Source organism: Diadema antillarum, unplaced genomic scaffold, assembly GCF_040938485.1.
Source record: "Diadema antillarum isolate AM-2024a unplaced genomic scaffold, OU_Dant_1.0 seq00000488_RagTag, whole genome shotgun sequence".
NCBI lineage: Eukaryota > Metazoa > Echinodermata > Echinoidea > Diadematoida > Diadematidae > Diadema > Diadema antillarum.
In genome coordinates this window covers 329,820-353,166 of record NW_027271450.1, presented here as the reverse complement: position 1 = coordinate 353,166, position 23,347 = coordinate 329,820, and the positions used below count along the sequence as shown (strand labels likewise).

At 39.1% G+C, this 23,347-nt stretch overlaps 2 protein-coding genes and 1 pseudogene across 2 annotated transcripts in view; 2 read left to right on the top strand and 1 right to left on the bottom strand.

The window, feature by feature from the left end:
* LOC139733743 (uncharacterized) overlaps positions 1-1,647 on the bottom strand; it is a 36,259-nt gene extending 34,612 nt beyond the window's left edge. Inside the window, exon 1 of the mRNA XM_071644553.1 lies at positions 1,533-1,647. The gene's annotated coding sequence lies outside the window, so the exon portion shown is untranslated. The remainder of the gene's footprint in view (positions 1-1,532) is intronic.
* A 3,119-nt stretch (positions 1,648-4,766) lies between these two features.
* LOC139733729 (acetylcholinesterase-like) lies at positions 4,767-11,553 on the top strand. The gene is made up of 8 exons (XM_071644539.1): positions 4,767-5,174; positions 6,677-6,839; positions 7,788-7,865; positions 8,570-8,688; positions 9,168-9,332; positions 9,755-10,368; positions 10,881-11,050; positions 11,420-11,553. Exons 1-8 carry the CDS (start codon positions 4,767-4,769, stop codon positions 11,551-11,553), a joined length of 1,851 nt encoding a protein of 616 aa, XP_071500640.1.
* Positions 11,554-15,261: 3,708 nt separating this feature from the next.
* On the top strand, positions 15,262-22,392 carry LOC139733728 (acetylcholinesterase-like; annotated as a pseudogene).
* Positions 22,393-23,347: the final 955 nt, after the last annotated feature.

Below are 23,347 nucleotides of genomic sequence, written 5' to 3'. Positions count from 1 at the left end.
GGGGATGTATCATGTCACAGAATATTTAATATTTGAATATTTGAATATTCACAAATGATTCTTTTAGTGGGATATTCCTAAGATTTTAACAACTTCAGTTTTCCACATTCTATTTGTACCAGTATATCTAACATAGAGTTCAATATGCACTTAAAAACAGATGTTTTTACACTCAATCTGTAAAAACTTACAATATTTGTATGTCTGAGTGCATACAGTCACTACTCATGTATTTTGAACCCAAAAATATCATCAGTTTCATCATTAATTTTGTTAAAAGGTGTATCTTACAGTGTATTTAGACAGAATTGTGGTCAGGATATATATATATTTTTTTTATCCTGTTTTAGAATACAGAGTCAGAGAGAACCTGAAAGTCGTAGTCAGCAGGGTAGTGCTGTGCATACAGTTGTGCCATCGCTGACTTTGACAAAGAAGGCTCAGAAGGATAATGAAAATAATGGTTGATATTTATAAAAACTTTGCTGATCTGTCACTTTGTAATCACCTGTTTCATTAAAAAATAAATTAATTAATCCAATGTAGGATTGAAAATTGGCAATAACTATTCTTGGCATGACACAATGAGAATGTACTTACAAGTTGTAATATTGTATGTAAATAGTCAGAGAAAATAAGAATGGTGAAAAATATGATCTAACAGTATAACATAGTAATAGTATAGTCAGCATTGTCACTCAGTATTGTAAACTTAGTTAGCATTTTTTTTTTCCATAGCAGTACATTAAAAAAAAAAAAAAACTTGAGTAGAGAGCTTCTGCCATGTTGGAAAGATTAAAAATAAAAGTCTATCATAGAAAAGGCTAAAGCCAGGTGGCAGGCGGACATCAGACATCAAATAGAGAATAGCACTTCCCTCTTCCAGGTAAGATTACTACCCCACCCCATCCAATCCCACCCATCCAATCCCACCCCTCCTCCCCCCCCCCCCATTAAAAGATTAAAGAAAATAAAAGAACAAATAAATTATTTATAATGAGTACACATTCAGGTTTTCTAGATCTAGGCCTACATATAAATTAATAGATAGACGTCTAACGTTAGATCTAGTAGTATACTCCAAATGGGAAGTGCCACTTTTGGCTGATTGCACTAAACTGATGTCACTAGATTAGATAGGCATATATAAAAGCAAAATGGATTTATAACCAAACTGAAAAATTGTAACTGTTAGACAGTAGGAGAACACTAACGTTAGAGACTAAACCAAAGATAAACGGCAAATGAATTCAAACTCCTGAATCATGTTATAAAGTGATAAATAGTGAAAGTGCTAATCTCAGTCAGAGCAAAGAGAGCTATGTACCACTACCAGGCATGAATATCAAAGAGCATCACCGGCCCGGATCACTGTACAACGACAAAGCCAGGCAACGGCTGCAGCAAACGGACGCAGTGCAGCGTCAAATGAACAAACATCCACGGGCAAAGCCTGGCGGCAACATTGCCGAGATACCGCTGAGACGCAACCTGCGAAAAAAACTTGTATGTTCTTCAAATTATCTGCTCACCTTCATTTCGTAAAGAGCCGTGGAGTCATTCAGAACATCGCACTATTTCTGCACGTCCCAGAGTACAGTCCATGCCAGGAAAGGCGTCTGTTTTTGCCCCGAAATAAAGTTGTAGACCTCACACAATAGCATTATCACCACGTCAATTCAATAACAACACCGCGTTTCATATCTATTGTTAAAATTGAACCAATCAATAAACACGGAGCGTGGTCTCGCTTCAATGGGCGATGTACGACTATGAGCAATTCCGTCGTAGAGGGCAGCGAAGTGCGGAGCAGTAAACGCATCATATGCATGGATGTTGTGATTGTACACGAATGGTTCGTACATCAATCCCTGCGCAAAAATGCTTATAATATCATGCCCTTTTCCTGTCCCAATTCCAACGAATATTATAATCATGTTTCCTTCTGAATTTTCCGTATGCAGCCTGATGGTTTACATGAAAAAGCGTTTTTAATAAAAGTATTGTTTTGAGTGAATATCATGCAAAGAATCCCAAATATATATAAAAGAAACGCTATAAAGGAGAGAATGCAAAAAGTTGTTTCAAAGGCATAATCTGTTTATCTCTAATTTGTTTTTATTAAAATTCTTCTATTAGTCGGGTTGTATGATAACCCGTTTTCAGCCTATGAGAGTTTTGGCGTAACATGATATGCATGATAGGTCGGACGCCTAAAATGTCTGAGATACTGCTGCTTTTGACATGATAGCTTTATATCAAGCGACATAATCTATAATCGTGTGAAAATATCTTCTTCTTCTTTTTGAAAGCTAAAAGACAGGAAAAAAATGTGCTACAATCTACCCAAGCACTCTCTCTGTCTTTATTTTTTCTTTCTCTCCACTGTGTGTTTACTCTCCCCCTTCTATGTCAAAGTATGCGTATCGAACTCATGGACTGTATGATTCGTGATCTGTATGACTCATGGGCTGTATGACTTGTGAGTTGTATGACTCGTGGGCTGTATGACTCGTGGGCTGTATGACTCGTGGGCTGTATGACTCGTGGGTGTCGGTTTCGTGACGTGCACCCAAGGAAAGTACCTGAACAGCCATTATTTACTGATACGTGCAAGAGAATCTACGAACTAAGGATAGGCCTATAATGTAAGATTCAATATGTTTGTTTATTTGTTTGTCAAATGACAGCAGCAGAATCAAATAAAGTTAGAAAGAAAGTGCTTCGAGTAAAATGCAATAGCAATATAGTAGTTAATTATTTTCTTCCAGGGAAAGTAAATGCAAAACCTTGGTTAAATGCACAATATTACTGATTATCATACACAGCGATCTTTTACGACAAGAAATGTTTCACTGAATTTGAGTTTGCTATTATCACATCTCAAGGCTATCTTATATCGTAGGGAAAATGGGAACTCTGAAAATTATTTATGTGATTACTAATTACGGAATCTAGCAATGATCATGTGTACATAATAAAACAGAATTGTAAAAGTGCTTGGGGTGCTATGTCAATCATGAAAGTATGACCAAAAGGTGGCGCTGTATTTCTATTTTTCATGAGAAGCAGTGAGCGGCAGCATGCTATAGGGCTCACACGGGTAAATAATTCCCCATAGAGACGTGTGTTAAAATTCAAATTTCAAAAAATTCTGTAAAATAGCTGGGAGATATGAGGTGTTTCATCTGCACTAACCTGGATAAGTGAGATATACCCTTTCATCCCTCAAATTCCCAGGGTGGGTTGGTCTGCTCTAATTCTGTCCAAGGGTCCGCAAAGCCAGACTACGAGTTCTTGTCACTCAAAAAATCACCTATTTTCCGTACACGTACCTAATGAAATATAGTCCCCTCAAATTCCATCTGAAAAGCTTTCATCTTCCAACCAAAATACAGTTTGTAGAGGAATTTATACTCAATATCTACAACTATTCAGTTTTTTGGCAAACTACATCATTGATTTTTAATTAATTTTTTTCTTCATTTATTTTGGTATCTTTGGTACGAATTTGTGAAGGGGTCTGGAACAGTCCATCTTATTTACAGGTGTGAGCCCTATAATGGTGCCAGCTTACTTCGTCGCATTGCCAACTTTGCAGGCGCTGGATTGTCATTAACGAATTATTCTGTAGGTCCTAAGTACACGATCAATGTAACTGAAATAGAAATCGCATTATGAAATACAATTACAATATATTTTGTTTTCTTTAGATAGCAAAGCGAAGCAAAATTTGTCTCGATCTTGAAAGTGTAACTGTGTGTCCAATGTATCTGAAGTGTAATCCTATAGGCCTATCCGCATGACTTAATTTTCGCTGTATGTGAGATGGGGTTGTATATGTGCTTGGTTGGATCTATAGGGTCATTGTTACCCCCCCCCCCCCCTCCTTTCATTAGCGATAAAAATCTGAGGGCAGGGAAGTTCTTTTTTTTCCTTTATTTTTCCACGTTTGTGTGCGTGCGTGTGTGTGCAATGCCTGTGTATTTCTAACTACAAAACATTAACTGAAAGTATACAAAAATGAGGATCACAATCTGCTATAAAAGAGAGCTAGACGGCAAAATATTAACAACAGAAAATCAAATAAAACCTTAAATGAATAATCAACCCTTATAAGATACATAAAATTGGGATTAGGAAATACAGTCGGATTACATAAAAGACTGTAGTGATTTTTGGCCAGTTGAGAGATGATATTGCAAAAATTGAAAAGAAAGAGAAAATTATCAATTAGTAAACAAAGTATAAATATATGAAGTGGCAACATGACTTTAAAAATCTTTTCACATGCCTCCGAGGAAAAAAAAAAACTCCACTGGTAGGGAGACTAATTAGCCTAATCAATCCCAGATTGAGAGATAAGTTATTTAGAGCGGTTGAAGTTAACAATTATTAGACGTGACCTTCGCTACCAGTTGGACTGGATAGAAGCAAACTTTTCAAACCGTCAAGTTCAAGTTTATTTCATTCTTATCTATATATCGCAACATAATCAATAGCAGTCTTTATACCGTTCGCTCTTTCGTCGACTCGCTGTACCGGTGTTAGTTCATTTTTGTACTGAAGGATGCACACTCTACTTAGTGGTATGACATAGATCAATTTTTGGATCAGTTTAGAATCACTCGCTACAAAAGGTCATCTCTTTCCGTGCCGAAATCACAACTTCCACTGTATGTGTGCGGGGTTTTTTTTTTCTCGCCAATCGATTATTGGTTGTATTTACTGACATAAATACTTTCCGAAGCAGGGAATTCAAGAGTATGTCTTCAGTGAGAACTGTGATTCTCAGTGTATGCATCGCGCTGCTGGGCCTTGTTACCAGCGCTGATGCAGCCACTGCCGAGCAGATTGGTTCGCCAACTATCACTCTGCCATCTGGAGCAAATCTAACAGGCATCACGAGGTTGTACAATGAATCCGACTTCCTCAATCTTACGAAGCCCATCGACTCCTATCTCGGCATCCCTTTCGCCGTGCCCCCGGTGGGCGATCTCCGGTTTGAAGACCCGCAGCCGTACACAATCATGGAGGACTACAACGCGACAGAACATCGGGCTATATGTCCCCAGATGAGCCCCGTCCGCAACGTACCGGTGGTGGGTCCCGTGGTGGGGCGAGACGTGTCAGAGGATTGCCTTTACCTGACCATTTACTCTCCGTCACCAAAGGTTAGAAATAGTACTCTGCATCTATCTAATATGAATCTATCAATCTTTCTTCAAAGTTGCAGTAATTCCATGTGTTCTCTGCACAGGAACACTGCAATGTCGATTATCGGATCATAATTATATAGGCAATTCAAAATATAAGCGTCATCCTCGAAAAAAAAACAAAAACAACAACAACAACACACACACACACACACACACACACATACACACAAACCTGCAAACTCTGCATGCCTACTTATCATTGTTGAATATTTTTGTAAGTTTCATGATGAAATACCCAAAGAACTCTATGCCAGTTCCTGCACGCTTTCAAATCCCAAATGAAACTCATATTTTGATTTGACAACAAGTTTTATGACACTGTCTGATGTTTCAAACTTTATCACATGGACTATAAATCGAAGATTAGTTGAGGATTTTTGTACTTTTTGTGTTTGCAAGAACGGCCTGAAGTAATTCATTTTACAGCATTTTAGAAACATCACCTTCTTAAGCTATCTTTTGATTGTATCGCCGCGGTGGTACACGGTGTGTTGTTACATGCTGTACAAGTTATTCTATTGATTAGTGAATTCTCTTGTGTCTCACCAGAAACAATGCTTTAATAAAGATAAAAGAAGAACAAAAATATAAAAAGCAACAAAAACCCGAACAACCCAAAACAATACCCCAAACCAGCAACTCATAGCACTAAAATACCCTAAGACTGATAAACACGTATATTGAGTTAATCTTCAATCATTTTAATCTTTAATCATTTTAATCATAAACTATTTTTATAAACTCTCAAGTAATTTAATGGCACGGCTAATCAAGTCGAAACGTGCTTACAGGTTATGAAATACTGTAGATAAATACGAAATATTGAACGCAATTCAACGCATTTTTTTTTCTTACTGCCGTTTAGAGGATGATTTGTTTCTCCTCAGTTCTGACATGAACACTCAATAAATCAGTTCTTGTATCCTCAAAAGACATTTTATGCCTTTTTATAAACCCTAATCAATAGCGACATTGACTGCGATAAACTGAACAGAATTAAATGTGGAGACTATTAAAGGTTGATTGAGTCCAAAGAAGCAAAGAATCCTACAATTTCACACGTAATTGATCACAAGCACTGTCTGGAAAAAAAAGAGAGAACGAGTTTGACAGCTTTACGAAGTTAGCGTGAGATGCATGTTGGTTGGTTTTAGATTATTTTAAAGGGGGTGGCTAGTAAGTGACCAGTGGTCTCATATTCAAGTAATGTGCAGTTTAATGTTTCCAGGTTAGCATATGCCTGTAGAGTGACGAGGCGATCAAACTGCACATTTCTTGAATATGAGACCATTCTGAAGCAAATAATTTTCATACAACAATAGATATATAATGTACTCTTAAATGAATCCCACGAGAATTGGAACAATCATCCCCAGCATTCCCACTGATTCCCACTGATCAGTTACTAGCCATCCCCTTTAACAAACTTGACGTACCTCTCGTCATCCCATTGATAGCCGACCACACCCGTACCTGTCATGGTGTGGATCCACGGAGGAGGGTACGCCGTCGGTGCAGGATCGGGGATCATCTACCAACCCATTCCACTCGTCGCCATGTCCGACATCATCGTCGTCAACCTCAACTACCGACTCGGCGTCTTTGGCTTTCTGACAACAGGCAAGCATGCATTAATGTACTACATGGCAAGGGAGGATTGGAATGAAATGTGTGTCAAAATTATTAAGAAATATGATTCCTTGGTGTTGATTCTAAAGGTTTATCATACAAGTAATGTATACGATGATTTCACTCAGTCGAGAGCTCGTCATTGTCTCGCAATCTAAATGACCCAGGTTCGATTCCCAAGTCTAGCTGGACAATGTTAGTTCTATGTAATCATAGCGTCCCCTCTAGTGAGAGGCTAAACACTCTGTCACTTGTATAGGACAAAAAATGGAGGTCCCGTGAGTGAGAGCGTCACAACTCATGCACGTAAAAGATCCCGCTTCATTCATTCATCGCAAAGAGCAGGTGTTAACCCGGTGAAGTGGTCCCGCCTCACATCCAACTGAACCCCGTGGAAGATTAGCTTAGCATTGCTGAATATGGGCTCTCCAACCATCTTCTCAGATAGAATATGAAACAAATACACATTTCATACTGATATGTCAGACGAATATTGAGGGCGGTTAGTTGGTTCAGTTGGTAGCGCATCTGCCAAGCGACCCGGGTTCGAACCCGAGCCTGGACTGAGCATTGTTGTGTGTAATGTATACCGTCCCTTCTAGCAAGAGGCAAAATATTCTGTCCCTCGGATAGGACATAAAATGGAGGTCCCGTGTGTGAGAGTCACATCAAAAGACCCCGCTTCATTCATTTATTGCAATATAGGGTGCATCACTCAGCGAAGTGGTCGGTCTCACATCTAACGACCCTATATGGAAGACCACCTATAGCGCAGTTGAATATACTAGTATATCGAACCATCTTCTCAGATGAAAATGAAACAAACAAATATTTCATATAAGGTCATGTCAGACGAATATGAAGAACTCTGATAATGATACGACCTTTGGACACAATGTGCCTTCTATCTAGAGTCATATTTGCTTCCTCATCATACAGGAGATGACGTTGTGACTGGCAACCAGGGAATGATGGATCAAGTTTTGGGTCTGAAGTGGGTTCGTGACAATATCGCAGGTGAGCGTTTGCAGTGCTGTTCTTGCTTATTGTTGGCTCTTTGAAGGAAGTTAAAATCTGTGTTGCTTTATAGGGACTTAGAGGCAAAAAATCTGACTTCTTGGAGCTCTTTTATTAACTGTCTTGTGTTCAACCTAGGACACTTTCCGTCCTGAAAAGGCGTCTTTCGGCTATCAAAGTCTACTCGACCCTAACAAGACGCTTAGGCGAGACTCAATAGTGTAGTCTTCTCATTACACGTATTCCTATAAGCTTGGTGGAATAGACCTGAGAGCAACGAATAACTATACATGTGTGTTTACAGACCGATATAGGTGTATTAAGGCACACAGGAAGAGGGATGACTTTTTAGGTGTTTCCCTGTTCATTAATGTTCATAAAATTTCTCCTCTTTTGAGAGATTTCTCCAACAAATCGTCAATTCAATTCAAATTCAATTCACTCTCCATTTTTTTTCATTATATTTCTTTATCCTATTTCGTCAACAGCTTTCCCCCCCCCCCAGAATACTTATGTTTAAAAATAAGAGAAAAGATAAAGGACCTAAACATTCCAGACGAATTCTTCACGACAAATTACAACAAAGTTCCATAGAAGTATCATTCATTCATTTAAAAAAAAGAAGAGAGAAAAAATGCTTTCTTTCTGGGAGGAAAATTGTGTGTAACTCGTAACACTATAACTTCGCTTCGCTTCTCTGCCAGCATTCGGCGGCGACCCGGCGAGGGTGACTATTGCCGGGGAGAGTGCGGGCGGAGGTAGTGTAAGTCTTCACATGCTGTCTCCTCTTTCTACGGGACTCTTTCAACAAGCCATCATGCAGGTATTGGTCCTTTATCATTAACTCTCTGACTCTGAAACACTATACTTAGAATGTAGCCGTTTCAAAGCTAATGACATGGGAAACCTAAGGTGCGAATGGACGAGAACCTAACATACATATATTTTCAATGGATGACTTTAAATTCATCCAGCCTTCCCACAATTTCTCAAGAAGTCTAGTTGAAATTAAACATTTCTGTATAGAGACACGATAGTAGAGCAACAAGCACCTAGTGTGGTTTGTCTTGTTTTTACATGCACCATTCTGATTCGGCAAAGAAAAGAGTAAATGAATCAATTATTCACTTCAATTTTAAATAGTCACATCATGATTGTGATATGTGTGACAATGTAGTTGATACATCTTCCCTCAGCATATCAGTTCGCACGAATTGAATGAATTTCAAATAACTTTCTCATAACGTTTGAATCTATGACATTTTATTTTTCTCCCGACCTGGACCCCCTTCTCCCTGGTAGAGCGGTAACGCCATTTGTCCATGGGCGTGGTCAACCAATGAGGGCGCCACTGCAGCACATCGAGAGCTGGCGGTACAGGTGGGATGCGACCAAACGGACAGTTCGGCAATGGTGGAGTGTCTGCGTCACGTGGATATGGACACTTTGATAAGAGAGCAGATCTTGGTAAGAAATCACTAAGGGAACTAATATGTTATGAATTCTAATTTCGCTGTTCCTCCTGTTTTCTGTATACACACTCAGATACTTTTGATACCGATTACAATGCTGTATATCTATTAACTACACCACTTCCCTGACTACGCTACGAATGCTCATAGGCATTAGTGAAAAGTCAATTACAAACATTCCTCAAAGGGGCCTCGTGACTGCCCCTGCACACACAAATACACACAAATACTCATTAGCAAAACTCTAATACCAACATTGTATGTCTACACTACACACTGCATCTTTCATTCGCTATGTTTATTTTCATAAAATAATGCTGATGAGATGTGCTTCGGATCGTTTCACTCTCTTTCACCCCCTGCCCCATTTTCTATCTCTTTCTCTCTCGCCCTTTCCCTGTTTTTAATTGTGATCAGATGGGAAACGGTGCCTTGTCGGCCCCGGTGGTAGACGGAGACTTCCTGCCCTACAACCCGGTGGACATGGCGCGACGAGGTCAGTTCCAGATGGTTCCAACTCTCATCGGAACGAATGAAGACGAGATGTCCAGTGCTGCTATGGCCGTCTTTCCTGGGTCCATACTGGATGACCAACCTCCAGTCATGAACATCTCGCTTTTCCGAAGCCTGATCCCCGGCATGGTGTACTACACTCATACGACTATTGAGGTCTCAGCCGTGGAGCAGCACTACGTCGACTGGACGGTGGCAGACGACCCGTCAGCCGACCAACTGGACGGCTACATACGACTTGGTACGGATCAGACATTCTCATGTCCGACCGAATTCTTTGCGCGGGCTATAGAAGCGAATGGCACCGAAATTTACCGCTATGAGATGACGCATGACCCGAACTGGTCCGTCTACGCAGGAATCCCGAAGTGGTTGGGGGCCACGCATGCTGAGGATCTGCAATACGTCTTCGCCTGGGCGCTCAACCCTTGGCTGGAATCCCTCGTCAACCAGACAAACGATGAAAAGTTCATGTCGATCGAGTTTATGCGATATTGGTCGAACTTCGTAAAATCCGGGTAAGCAATGAGTACAGTAATGTTCAATATAAAAACAAACAAGCAAATTAAACAAAACACGACAATCACCACAACCGTGGTTGAATATTTCGTTACTCGAGTTAACAGAATTAAATCGTTATTTCGAAGGTTTGTTAATCCGAAAATGAAATAAGCTTTGTTATTCCTAAGGTTCGTTATTCTGAAAAAAAGTTCGTTATTTCTAAGGTTCGTTATTCCAAAGGTTCGTTATTCCGATAATGAAAAAAAAATCGTAATTCCGAAGGCTTGTTAGAATACATCTATTTTTTTTTAATATACATTTCTTACGTTTTATTTATAGATGCGCACGCCAAAGTAAATCGTTCAAAAAAAGTGAACGTACATCAATGAGTAATTATTAAATCTGTGTTTGTTACTTCGATATATCTCAAATGTCACACGTCATTAAAGTCAAAGTTAAATTTGATGAAATGTGCAGTCAAAATATAGGCCTAAGTGTTAATGTTGGACATGAATTTCGATGCAATCAGAAACCCCAACGAACCGGTAGAAAACCAAGCCTACACGGACTGGCCACAGTACACCATGCCTGGTCAGGATTACAAGAAACTTTCACTCGACATGGACAACGATCGGGCAATGCGGGCGTCGTCATGTGCTTTCTGGCTCAGGTATATGCCGGGGCTACACACCGAAGCAGGTAGGATACGTCAACACCTCTCCACTGGTCATGTCCACTGACTCAGAATGATGCCAATCGCATCCAAAAACTGCATACAAGATACTTGATCATCATGACACTTAGAATAAATGGAAGTATGAGATACCTGCAATCTTGCCATATTATCACCATTCATGTCTATCTAAGATTGTTTAAAATGTTGTATCGTCCCATCTAAGCATTGAAATACCATAACTAAGACTAAATCTATGCACAAATTAATACCTCCTGAAATCTTCCGATAGTATTGTATGGCTGAACATTATGATTTGTTCTGAGATGTTCAACTGTCCTTATAAACCTATTCATGTTGATATGGACATTTTTATTTCATATTTCTTTCCGCAGCTCCAATTGAGGATGTGTACGAGCAGTGGCAGGAGGACTATGCGAACTGGCGTGACATAGACATGCCCAGCTGGTCTACAGAGTTCGAGGAATACAAGGCTAACAACCCTACTTGTCCCACAGCAATGCCGTGATAATTCTCCACAATTCTTTTTCTCATTTTGTTTCTCTCTTTTTTAATGTCGATCAAACTCTTCCATGATTTAATGACGTAGGCAAAGGTTGTGATATAATGATAAACAAATTTCAATGTAATATGAGCATGTCTAGGAAGCTGTTTTAGGTCGACGCACATACGTATGGTATACGCTTCCACCGAACATTTAATTTTCAAAGGGCAGCATAAAAGCAAAAGTAAATCTATCGACAATAAACAGAAAGACACAGTCCTACATCATTGTTGGATCTACTTGTCAAGCTAAGTAGAATAAAGTATAGTAGAGTAAGTTATCCGTTGCCGCTATGTTCCTCCACACGAAGACAAAAAAAGTTTCTCTTCATTGTGCATGCTTCATCCAACCACATGGAGGGGTTGAGGTGGACTTGCAGGACCTACTAGAGGGAATATTGTCTAATATCCTAAGATCTAAGCTTCTAATTTATCACGATTCAATTTTGTCAAAGTTGTGTACGACAGTATCTTACGCAGAGACACAGACAAATCTGTTTACACCCACTTCGCCGAAGATGTTTGTTTGTTTGTTTGTTTGTTTGTTTGTTTTTGTTTTATACCCCACCACTCTTTTTATCCCTGAAAATATTGCAATTGAATGACATGTATAAATACCAAGTGGGGATTTTTATGCATTTATGTAAGAATTTTATATTACCAAAAACTATTTTGGACTTTTTCACATACAATAATCAAATTCATAAGTACAATACGCGAACCGCGAGTGATTTTCACCTACCTTTATCTCGTACATCTTTTTATCAACGATCTATTCTTTACAGTGGTCCTATTCTGTGGAATTCTCTCCCCTTTGTATACGCAATGCTAACTCTTTGAATATATTTAAATCTGGTTATAAAAAGATTCTCTTCAATAATTACAACCAAATTCATTTAAGTTAAGAGTATCAGTTTTTATCCTTTATGTTATGAGACATCAGGTATTTTGTTATTGTCATTGTGTGTTGATTGTCATGTCTTAGTCTTGTCTTGTTCTTATGTTTTACTTGCTTCGAACACATTGGTAACAGAAATTTAACGAATGTTTTTAGGTCAGCCGAAAATAAGGGACATTTCCTTTCTGGCTGCTGCCTACCATAGCAATTCCTTTACACTGTTTAACTGATATTTTTGTAATTGTATTCTAATGTTGTTGTATGTGTTTGTTTGTTTTTATATCTTCTTTGCTTGGTGAAATAAAGAAACTTTAAACTTGAAACTTATTCTTAGTTTGCGCGAATAAAAGTTTTTTTCTGATCATGATAATCATGTGAGACATATTACATGAAAAGCAAGAAAGAAAAAATACGTGTGTATTATGTATGCAGGTATGTATTTGCTCGCATACGTGTATATGCATCAGGCAGGCATAAAGTGTGTGAATGAATATTTGTGTGTCTATAGGCATATGCAATTCTATTCATTGGTTTGATACATCTGATATGAAAAAATATGAATGAAAAATAAAAAACGAGAGAAAGGCTTCTATATGAATGTGTATGTAAGAATATGTAAGCGAGTATTTGAATGGTTACCGGCACACAGACCGAATCAGTCATGACATTGCTCCGTAGAACAATTAAAAGGTCCTCCTGATTATCCACTTGGATCAGAAGGATGGAACAGAAACAGAAAGATGGAAACCATGGGTCTGTTATTAGTATGAGGTCTACACTTCGCGTCTGAATTTAAACTGTAAATTACATATTTCATTGCAATGCAATCTCCGACTGAAATGTACATCGGCAGAGTATACATTTTCAAAATGAATTGCAAGTTTATACATCTTTACCGTCATTGGCAGCACATTAGAACTTGGCAATTATTATGCTCTAATTCTATTTTCTATGACCACAGACTGACAGATGATACACACTTAACAGAAAAGTCAGCATCCATATATAGTTACCATAAGGCGTACATATCTTCTTTCCTCTAAAGGCTTTAGTGCAAGAGCTATCCGCCTGTACAGATTCGATGCATTTTAATACAATACACTTTGCATGCAGCCTCGGGTGAGGTTTTGTAATGAAGGTGTGCATATAAGAGTGCATGTTATGATAGCGAGTTGGTTAATAGATTTATTGAACAGTTTGACCATGTTGTCTTCAGGGAAAATTCTGATGTGCCGATTCAATATGGCGGCAACCAGCCAAAGGTATAGCACTGTAGCAAAAATGTGACTAATAAAATTTCAATAATTGGGTGGTAGAAGGCTTAAAGGTGCACCACGTATTCTTTATTGGCTACGCGCCCTGAAAAGGGTCGTACCCACTCCCGACGTTTCGGCAAGCATGTTCTCGCCGTTCTCAAGGGAAAAGTCGGGAGTGGTTAGGCTCTTTTCAGGGCCCCATATATTATTTATATTACATTATACCCAAGAAAAGAATACGTGGTGCACACCCAACGTTCTAACGCCACGGAAGCCTTCACATTTCAAGATTTCGGTTAGACGAAGAAGGCCTGAGTTCCGACCCTGGTAGAATCTTCGTCAGGGGCAAAATAAAAAATATTCAGGGAAGTCAGACTCAGGCACAGACAGGATTCTGTAGGTTAGCCGCAATTAAGGTGACACACACACACACACACACACACACACACACACACACACATACACACACGTCCGAAGATTTTTGCTCTTCAAACATTCAAGGCGTCTCCTCTAAATCACGTGGTGCAGAATCTTAGATCAATATTCAGCGCCACGTCAAGTCTATATCAGATTTGACTGTGATTGTTTTCTTACTTGTGAGCTCGCGATAAGTGATGGCAACAAATTTCGTTGTAACACACATCTTTGATTTTGCTCGGAAATTGTACACCAATACATACAGTGTACATGTGGGTATACTTCAAATAGCACGTATAGGCCTATACGTAAACCTTTGTTACCGAAACTACTGTAATAGTTAAGAAAACCAAATATTTTTTATTTCAAACACATGCAACGTTTTCTGCATATCAAAACTGATAGCTGCGAACTGTATTTACAGTGTACGTGTGTATACTTCGAATAGCACGTACGTAACCCTTTGTTGCCGAAACTAATAGTTCAGAAAAAAAAATCACACACATGCAACGTTTTCTGCATATGAGCGCTGATAGCCGTGAACCTTATTTTTCAGGAACTGTGTTCATCTTTAGCTGTTGTTGATGATGGTGTTGCTGTTGTAATTGTTTTTGTTTTAGAGCAATGGTTATTAATAATTATGGGTAATCTCAGTACGAAGTTTTGATACAGTTTAGTGTTTACTTTATATACAAAGATAAAATAATGGCAAGAATGTTTTCTTAGCTCACACGGTTGATTCTGATATCTGATATAAGCCTAAAAAATGTCTTCGCCCGTATCTCTAAGAGCTGAAGAGGTTGTGCATGTCATGAGAGATATGAGGATTAAAATGAATAAGGTAATATCAGATGAAGATAAGTAAAAGATTGCCCTTTAAACAGAGTCAAGAGGCTGAGCATGATCTTCGAACTCTGGTAGGCGAACAGGACGTCTAACTGTATATTGTCATCTACCACCCATAGTCGAACTATCAACACTTGTAGGTCCTAGTTCAGCCAGTATTTCTGCACCAAATTTACGCATTCCGGTGTTTTTCTTAGCAACCGTTTATTAGAGGTACTTCTTGGAACGAATATTTCACGAAGTACTGTTCAGGAGTATGCCTTCAGTAAGAATTTGGATTCTCAGCGCGTGCGCCGCCCTGAGTCTAATTACTGGCACGGAGGCAGCTTCCGCCGAACCGATTGGCGCGCCAACTGTCACCCTCCCATCTGGAGCAACACTAACGGGCATCACGAGGCTGTATAATAAATCTGGCTTCCTCAATCTTACCAAGCCCATCGACTCCTATCTCGGCATCCCTTTCGCCGTGCCTCCAGTGGACGATCTCCGGTTTGAAGACCCGCAGCCGTACACGATCGAGCATGACTACAACGCAACAGAACATCGCGGCATGTGTCCTCAGACGAGTCCCGTGGACAATCTCCCGGATGTCGGTCCCGTGATCGGCAGGGATATCGACGAGAACTGCTTATATCTCAGTGTCTACACTCCGTCACCAAAGGTAGGAAGTCGACTGTATAGATATTGCCACAATTTAGTCATAATAAAGAAGTTGTAATGTAATTGGTTTGATTATAATTCATCATTCAGAAGGTGCGTTATTCCGAAGATTTGTTTACCCGAAAATGAAACAAAGTTTGTAATTTCGAAGGTTTGTTAATCCGAAAAGGAAATGATGTTCACAATTCCGAAGATTTTTAAGGATGCTTCGTCTTTGCATTTCGAGCCAACGAACCTTATTTCATCTTCATTGATTTTTAGGAAAGCATTCCATACCGTAGGTCCTTTCATTATGATGTAAAATATGAACCAGAAAGGTTCTTCAAATGGTGAAAAAGCTATCTTTTTAAAACATTTTAGCATCTAAGATTTCTTCGCTGTCGGATTTGTCATAATGCACCACGATGTCTCACAGCGGGCACCATTTTATGGTTGATTTTATGTGTGATTTATGTAAATGGTGATATAAAACCAGTGAATAATATTGTCATATGCATTTTATGCAGACGACACATGTTCTTTCATAAATAAACCCAACCTATATCGTGTCCGATAAAATGTGTTTTAGCAAAACTCATCTTTGATCTAAAGAAGACAAAGATTTTTGAAGAGCTCAAGCTGTTCGTATATTATGCCTTCTGTATCAAGTTATGTCGAGAAATAATCAGACAAAAACAGATTGTCAATTACTTGTGAGTTAAGCATGCATGGTCAGCAATATTGCAGTGGTATGTTCATGTCAATTAATGCACTGTTCGGCAGAGCTATGACTGTCATCTTTGGTAAGTGTAATTCAAAAAAAAAACTACAATAACATTCTCTTATCTATCCACTACTTCATTACGTCGATTAATCGTAACCATGGTAACTATGAAGGGCAGGAAGTATAGCGAGTATACACCCTCAGCTCAAATGGTAACATTTCCTAACTACAACCCAAGACTCATTACTGCCGTAGAACATTAAATTATTGGGGGGGGGGGGGGGTGTTTGCAGTTATAATGACCCTGCACCAAAGCATCCTGCTCAGTTTTATGTGTATTTAAAACCAACTTACTTGATGACATTTATTCCGAAATTACATTTTTCATCAACTTCAGTACCTGGATCATTAAGTAAAATAACCTTTTCTCGTAGGGTCAGCTGAGTTGGGCAGTCCAGTAGTATTTTCAGTTCTGTTTATGAATTATACGCAACTCTTACTCTGTTATTTTTTTTTTACAGAATGTAAACAAATACAAAATACAGATATAGCAAACTGCCAGAGCAGTATAAATGGAAAAGCTAGCTGCGATATCAGATTCCGCCTTCCGTATATCCTTGGGGGAGATATATTAAGAATGTCTTACAGCTAAACGCGAACATGTCTTAAATACTTTATACATTGTGAGCAAGTCCCTAATACCTTCATTGTTATTACCAAATGAATCATCATTTTTTTTTTATAGAAAATGGGGATTCAAAATTGCCTTAAAAAGAAAAAAACACACGAAAGAGCGCATTGTTTAGTTGATTTTCTTCAGTCCTCTACAATTGTAATCTACTTACTGAGCAAGCATATACCTAATCAAATATGTATGTATTTTTGATGTGTGTGTGTGTGTGCGCGCGCGTGTGTGTGTGTGTGTGTGTGTGTGGTGTGTGCGCGAGTAAGAGTGAGGGATGGATATGTATAGACACAAATCATTAACACGAAAAAAGTTATATGTCATCTCGATTGCTATTTTCAGCCAACTTCTCTCTTACCAGTCATGGTGTGGATTCACGGGGGTGGTTACAACGGCGGTGCAGGGTCGGCGTTCATGTACCAGCCCATGCCACTGGTGGCGTACACAGACATTGTTATTGTGAACCTCAATTACCGCCTTGGCGTCTTTGGGTTCCTGACTACAGGTATTTCTTGTTTTTCTGTTTTAACTTTCAACATCAACTGAAGAATACTATTTCATTTATTGTTTTAAAATACTTACCCACCTCGGACTTTTCACTGAGAGCTCCAAGAGGGTCTTTTGGGTGTCCAAGAATACCCTGTCATTAATCATAACCAAACCATTGCCATTCTTTGATTTGTGACATGTGAGTCCAAAAAGCAACGAACTGAGTAAAACGGAAACAATGTACGAGGCCACGCGGGAGTAGAACTCACCTTCTCTTGTTCAGTCCAGAGTCTTGTCTTTACGTAACACCAGCGTAGGTGTGCTAATCGTAGGAGAAGCGCCATTCTTCAATCTGATCAGATGGGTTTGTGGATGATAATGTTCTTGAGGGTTTGATTTTTTTTTCTCTCTGTGACGGCGTCATCATGATCATGTTTATCCTTGCAAATGCTACGACATCATTCTCACCATCATTGCGAGACCTCTGATATAATATTGGCTAAAGCGTTCTTCAGATCATGGTAGCTAACACTGTTTGACAATAACTATTGTGCGTCCATTATTCAATATTTTTTAGTTTACAGCTGTACGACTTCTCCATTTTGTCCATGTGTGTTGATGCAACTTTACGGTAGAGTGTATTGTAATGTATATAGAAAATTGTAATTTCATATGTTTTGATCGGAAGTACTCGAGTTCTCAGAACTATTGTATGGCTGGGGGTATATCCAACAGGTGATGACGTAATGACGGGAAACCAAGGAATGATGGACCAAGTGATGGGATTAAAATGGGTTCAGGATAACATCGAAGGTGAGCACGACTATTCTTAATATCTTAATTTCATAGCTTATTTTCCTCCCTTTTAGCTTAATCTAAATATAAACGACTGTTGACTTATGTTGGTTCATGATACGCTCAACATCAACTATGACGACTGTGGCCAAATGAATATCTAAATCCGTGTCATATATTTCATAATGATATTCTACTATGTATTTCCTCACAATGATATATGGCACATACATGTATTTCGATATTCTTTCGGCCACAATGTATGAGCGAAAATTAGGTGTTATAATTAAATACAAATCAACATGGATTTGCATTGTGTGGTCTCTTTAATTATGCTTTTTCTGAAACAAAACGACTCTTTATAATATTGAATTTGATATTATGCTTATTGCTTCTATTAGCATTCAAAAACTTCATCTCTAGTTGCATCCCTCATAATTAGTTTTCTTCTGCGGTCACCCTGGCATTTTTTAAAAATCAATTAATTAATTCCCTAGCCATTAATGAATTGTCTTCAAGAAAATTAAAATTTAACTAAAATTTATTGGGATCATGATATTGGCTCGATGATTGTAAAAAATCCGACAGTTTAAATCATGCGATGATTATCTTGGCTGTTCATTTTTCGTATTCTCCGATGATCTTTTATGTTCATGTCCCAAATTTACGTATAACATGTGTAATATGACATGATTTCTAGCTCATTGTGTCAAAGTTTGAAGTTAAGTTCCTCAAAATGACGGCGTGATATTTGCCCATCCTCACAGCATTTGGCGGTGACCCGGAGAGGGTGACTATTGCCGGGGAGAGTGCGGGCGGAGGTAGTGTAAGTCTCCACATGCTGTCTCCTCACTCTACGGGACTCTTTCATCAGTCCATCATGCAGGTATTTGTGCTAAACTCAATCAGGTTTGTCCTTGTTTGCATTTTTTTCGAGATTCTATTATATTTTGTTGTTACTATTGAAGGCCTTATCGAATTCAGCCATGTGTATAAGCGATACAATGTGGTATTATTGATGGAGAAATATACGGGTGTATAAAATCAAATCCCAACTTAAAATGCATCTGTTCCTATATCACACTGAGGACTATAACTGTAATCTATATTGTTCGGAACAATTGAATTTTTTATCTCGTATGTTTTTTTTTTGTTTTTTGTTATTTTCCATTTTTCCTTTGTCATGTTTGAACATGTGCATTATCTCTCTTTTCATTTTTTTTTTGAAGCGCCATGAGCACCGAAAGGTGGATCTGTGCGCTATATACTAGTAAGTAGCTACTATTATAATCATCTTTTTTCTTTAGAGGTACGCAAGTTCGGCGAGGGTGAGAGAAACACCTCAGATATGAAAGGTTGAGACTGAAAGTTGTTAAGTCGCTGCACAGTGCAAGTTTACAAATGTATGCGAATATACATAGACTTTGTAGTGGTAGTCTCTTCTTAAGATTATGGCGTGGGTCACAAAGCAGGGTGACGATAAATTCGAAGGAGATCACTGGGAGATTTTTTTTTTCTTTTTAAGGACTACCAGATTAATCAACTGTTACCATGTAGGAATTTAACTTTGATTCGCTGTCTTTATTAACCCTTCTTCTCCCGAGAGCGGAAATGTGATCTGTCCCTGGGCGTGGACAACAAACAGCCGGGCTACCGAAGCGCACCGTCAGTTGGCCGAACGAGTGGGCTGCAACCAAACAGACAGTGCAGCAAGGGTGAACTGTTTGCGGAACGTGGAAATGAATGACCTGATATTGGAGCAGTTTAGAGTAAGAAGGCGGCTAGCGGTATATAACTACAGATCTAATTCATTTCCTTGAGTAATGGTGACTTGTCATGATCGCAGAGGAAAACTTTCTTTTGTTTTGCTTTATTTGTTCATTTTCCATCTGAGAAGATGGATGGATAGCCCATTTAGTGAAAGTCTAATTTTACTACATGAAGCATCACCTAGATGATAGACCAATAATATTTTGACATTTACGTCCTTGTTACTCTTGCACTTGAGCATTTGTTGAGAATACATCCTTCCAATAAATTGTTCTTGGTTTGGAAGTCGCTATTTTTGTACATTTCTGTCACGGTAGAACACTCCTTGCCTACCCGGATTATAGTAGGCCTAATAACAGTACAATAATATCATTCACTGCGACTGAAGGTGGACAAAGAAATCTTCCAATACAATATGTGCAGATACTCTGAGGCTACTGTCGGTCAATGTGACATTAAAATGAATATCTCAATTTATTTGAAGTACACCTCAGGAAATGTTTCTCTTTCTATCATTAGATGGGTGATAGCGCTTTGTCGGCTCCCGTGGTAGATGGCGACTTTTTGCCCAACAATCCGGTTGATATGGTTAGACGCGGCCAGTTCCAAGTGGTTCCGACTTTACATGGTACAAATGAGGATGAAATGTCCAGTGTCGCTCTCTTCATCTTCCCAAGCTCCATTCGAGATTACGAGCCTCCTGTTATGAACATCTCCGTCTTCAGACAGTGGCTTCCTGATGTCCTACCCTTTACCGACACGCCGATTGAGATCTCCTCCGTAGAGCAGCATTACATCGACTGGACCGTCGCCGATGACGAGTCAGCCGACCAACTCGACGGATTCATTCGCCTAGCAACGGACCAGACGTTCGCCTGTTCTACAGAGTTCTTTGCGAGGGCTCTTGAAGCGGCTGGCGCCACAACGTACCGCTAGCCTATGAGATGACCCATGACCCCTCCTGGTCTATCTATGGAGGGATTCCAAAGTGGCTCGGTGCAGCACATGCCGAAGATCTGCAGTATGTCTTCGCCTGGGGACTCAACCCTTACATTGACATTCTCGTGGGGCAGACTGACGAAGAACGACTCATGTCGATCGAGTTCATGCGATACTGGACCAACTTCGTGAAATCCGGGTACGCAAGAATATTTCCTTTTAAAGTATTGTTTAAAAATATCTAATTGTCTCACTCAGCTCATTGACGAAAATACTTTTAAATAATAACAGTTGAAATATCACTTTAAAGAGGAAATTACATCTAACTCGACTTCTTACACATTGTACTCTTGAATCAATCAGGAACCCCAACGAACCGGTAGAAAACCCAGCCTACCCGGATTGGCCACAGTACACCATGCCCGAACAGGAGTATAAGAAACTTTCACTCGACATGGGCAATGGCCGAGCAATGAGGGCGTCTTCATGTGCTTTCTGGATTAGATTCATGCCTGGGCTTCATATTCAGGCTGGTAAGAACATGAGAATGTACCATTCTGCGCCATATCTGTGTGCAATCAGAAATGTCTATGAATCTCCTTCTTGAAGAATTGTTCTGTTTTCCATTGAGAAGAAAGCAGTGGTACTAATACCAAAGGCTCTCCACAATGTATATTATTATGTGGCGATGTAATGCACATTGGGCCCTGCAAGTGGTATATCGTGCTTTCTCGATGACTTTATCAATGTTAGATGAAATAGATAATGATAATAATGATTATAGTTATAACAATGATAACAATAATATCAAAATAATAAGAATTATAATAAGGTTTTCTTTATCCAGGACCTCTTCAGTGTTGCCACTGCTATTCCAAAGGGCCCTGACATTGTATTACCCTAGCGTTGTCAGGTAGCAATTTATACACCTGAATCAAGAGTGACATGTGGTATGTGTAAAAACATCTTGTCTATGACGACGTACGAACTCGGTGAGAATCAAACTCGGGTCCTCAGATTGGGATTTGAGAGTCTTATCCACTATGCCATATCGCGCCTCAACATTTTCTTGACAATGTAAATATTGAATTTCCGACGTTCTGTTATAGGCAGACTACAGGCAGACGTGATGCACAATTCAAAAATCAAGTACAAGATGTCTTCTGTTGATTCATTTTTCTCTAATACCTCATTATTTTGTTCCTTCATCAGCTCCAATTGAGGACGTGTACAAGCTATGGCAGGAGGATTATGAGAACTGGCGTGACATAGACATGCCTAGCTGGTCTATAGAGTTCGAGGAATACAAGGCCAACAACCCTACTTGTCCCACAGCTATGCCGTGATCTCCCATCATCTTCCCCTGTACATGCCGGAAATCAAGCATATCTTCAAGGTTTATCATAGTAATGGAACATTTGCTTTGGATGGAGATGTTCTCTGATAAAATAAAGAAAACAATTAACTGCAATCGTCGTATCTATAGTTGTCATCTTGGTCAACAGACCAATGATTGTTCACCACTTTTTCGTTATAACACGTTATTTTTTTTTCTTTCGAGTAACAGTAATGTGTCACTTTGATTTAAACAAGGAAAAGAATTCGTCATTCTCCGGGCCATTTTGTCTCCTTCTTACTGTCAGATTAAACAGTTGGCCAATGAAATGTCAGCAATCACTGAAAGCGGAGATCATGAAAGAATTTATCTAATGCCTTGCTGACCTGTACTAACTGCTTGTTAATTTTTTCCTTCTGAGAAGATGGCCGGATAGCACATATTCAACTGCATTATAGTTGGTCTTTTCTATGGGGACCGGTTGGGTGTATTTGCCCGTGATGACCAGATTTATCAATAGTTGGATGCAAGTCTTTGCGACTTCGACACGAATCATAACAAATTAATGATGTATTTATGATGTTGTATGTATCTTTTTTTATATTGTCTTGGACAGCACCAGCACTGTAAAAACATCGGTGTTAGATTTAACACCACTGGTGTTAAATCTAACACCGATCAAACTTCAATAAAGGACCACACCCACAGGTGTTAAAAATGCACTGTGATGGTGTTGAAAAGTGTTCACCTGACACTTCGTGGTGTTAATTTGACACTGTACCTGGTGTTATTTTGACACTGTACTGGTGTTAATTCAAAAATGACACCACATGGTGTTGATTTGATATTTGCTGGTGTTAATATCAATGGTTTAACACCCGTCCAGCTTCAATAAGGGACCACACCAGCTGGTGTTACTTTGGTGTAAATTTATTTTCATATTTTTTCAAAAATCTAGTATTTTA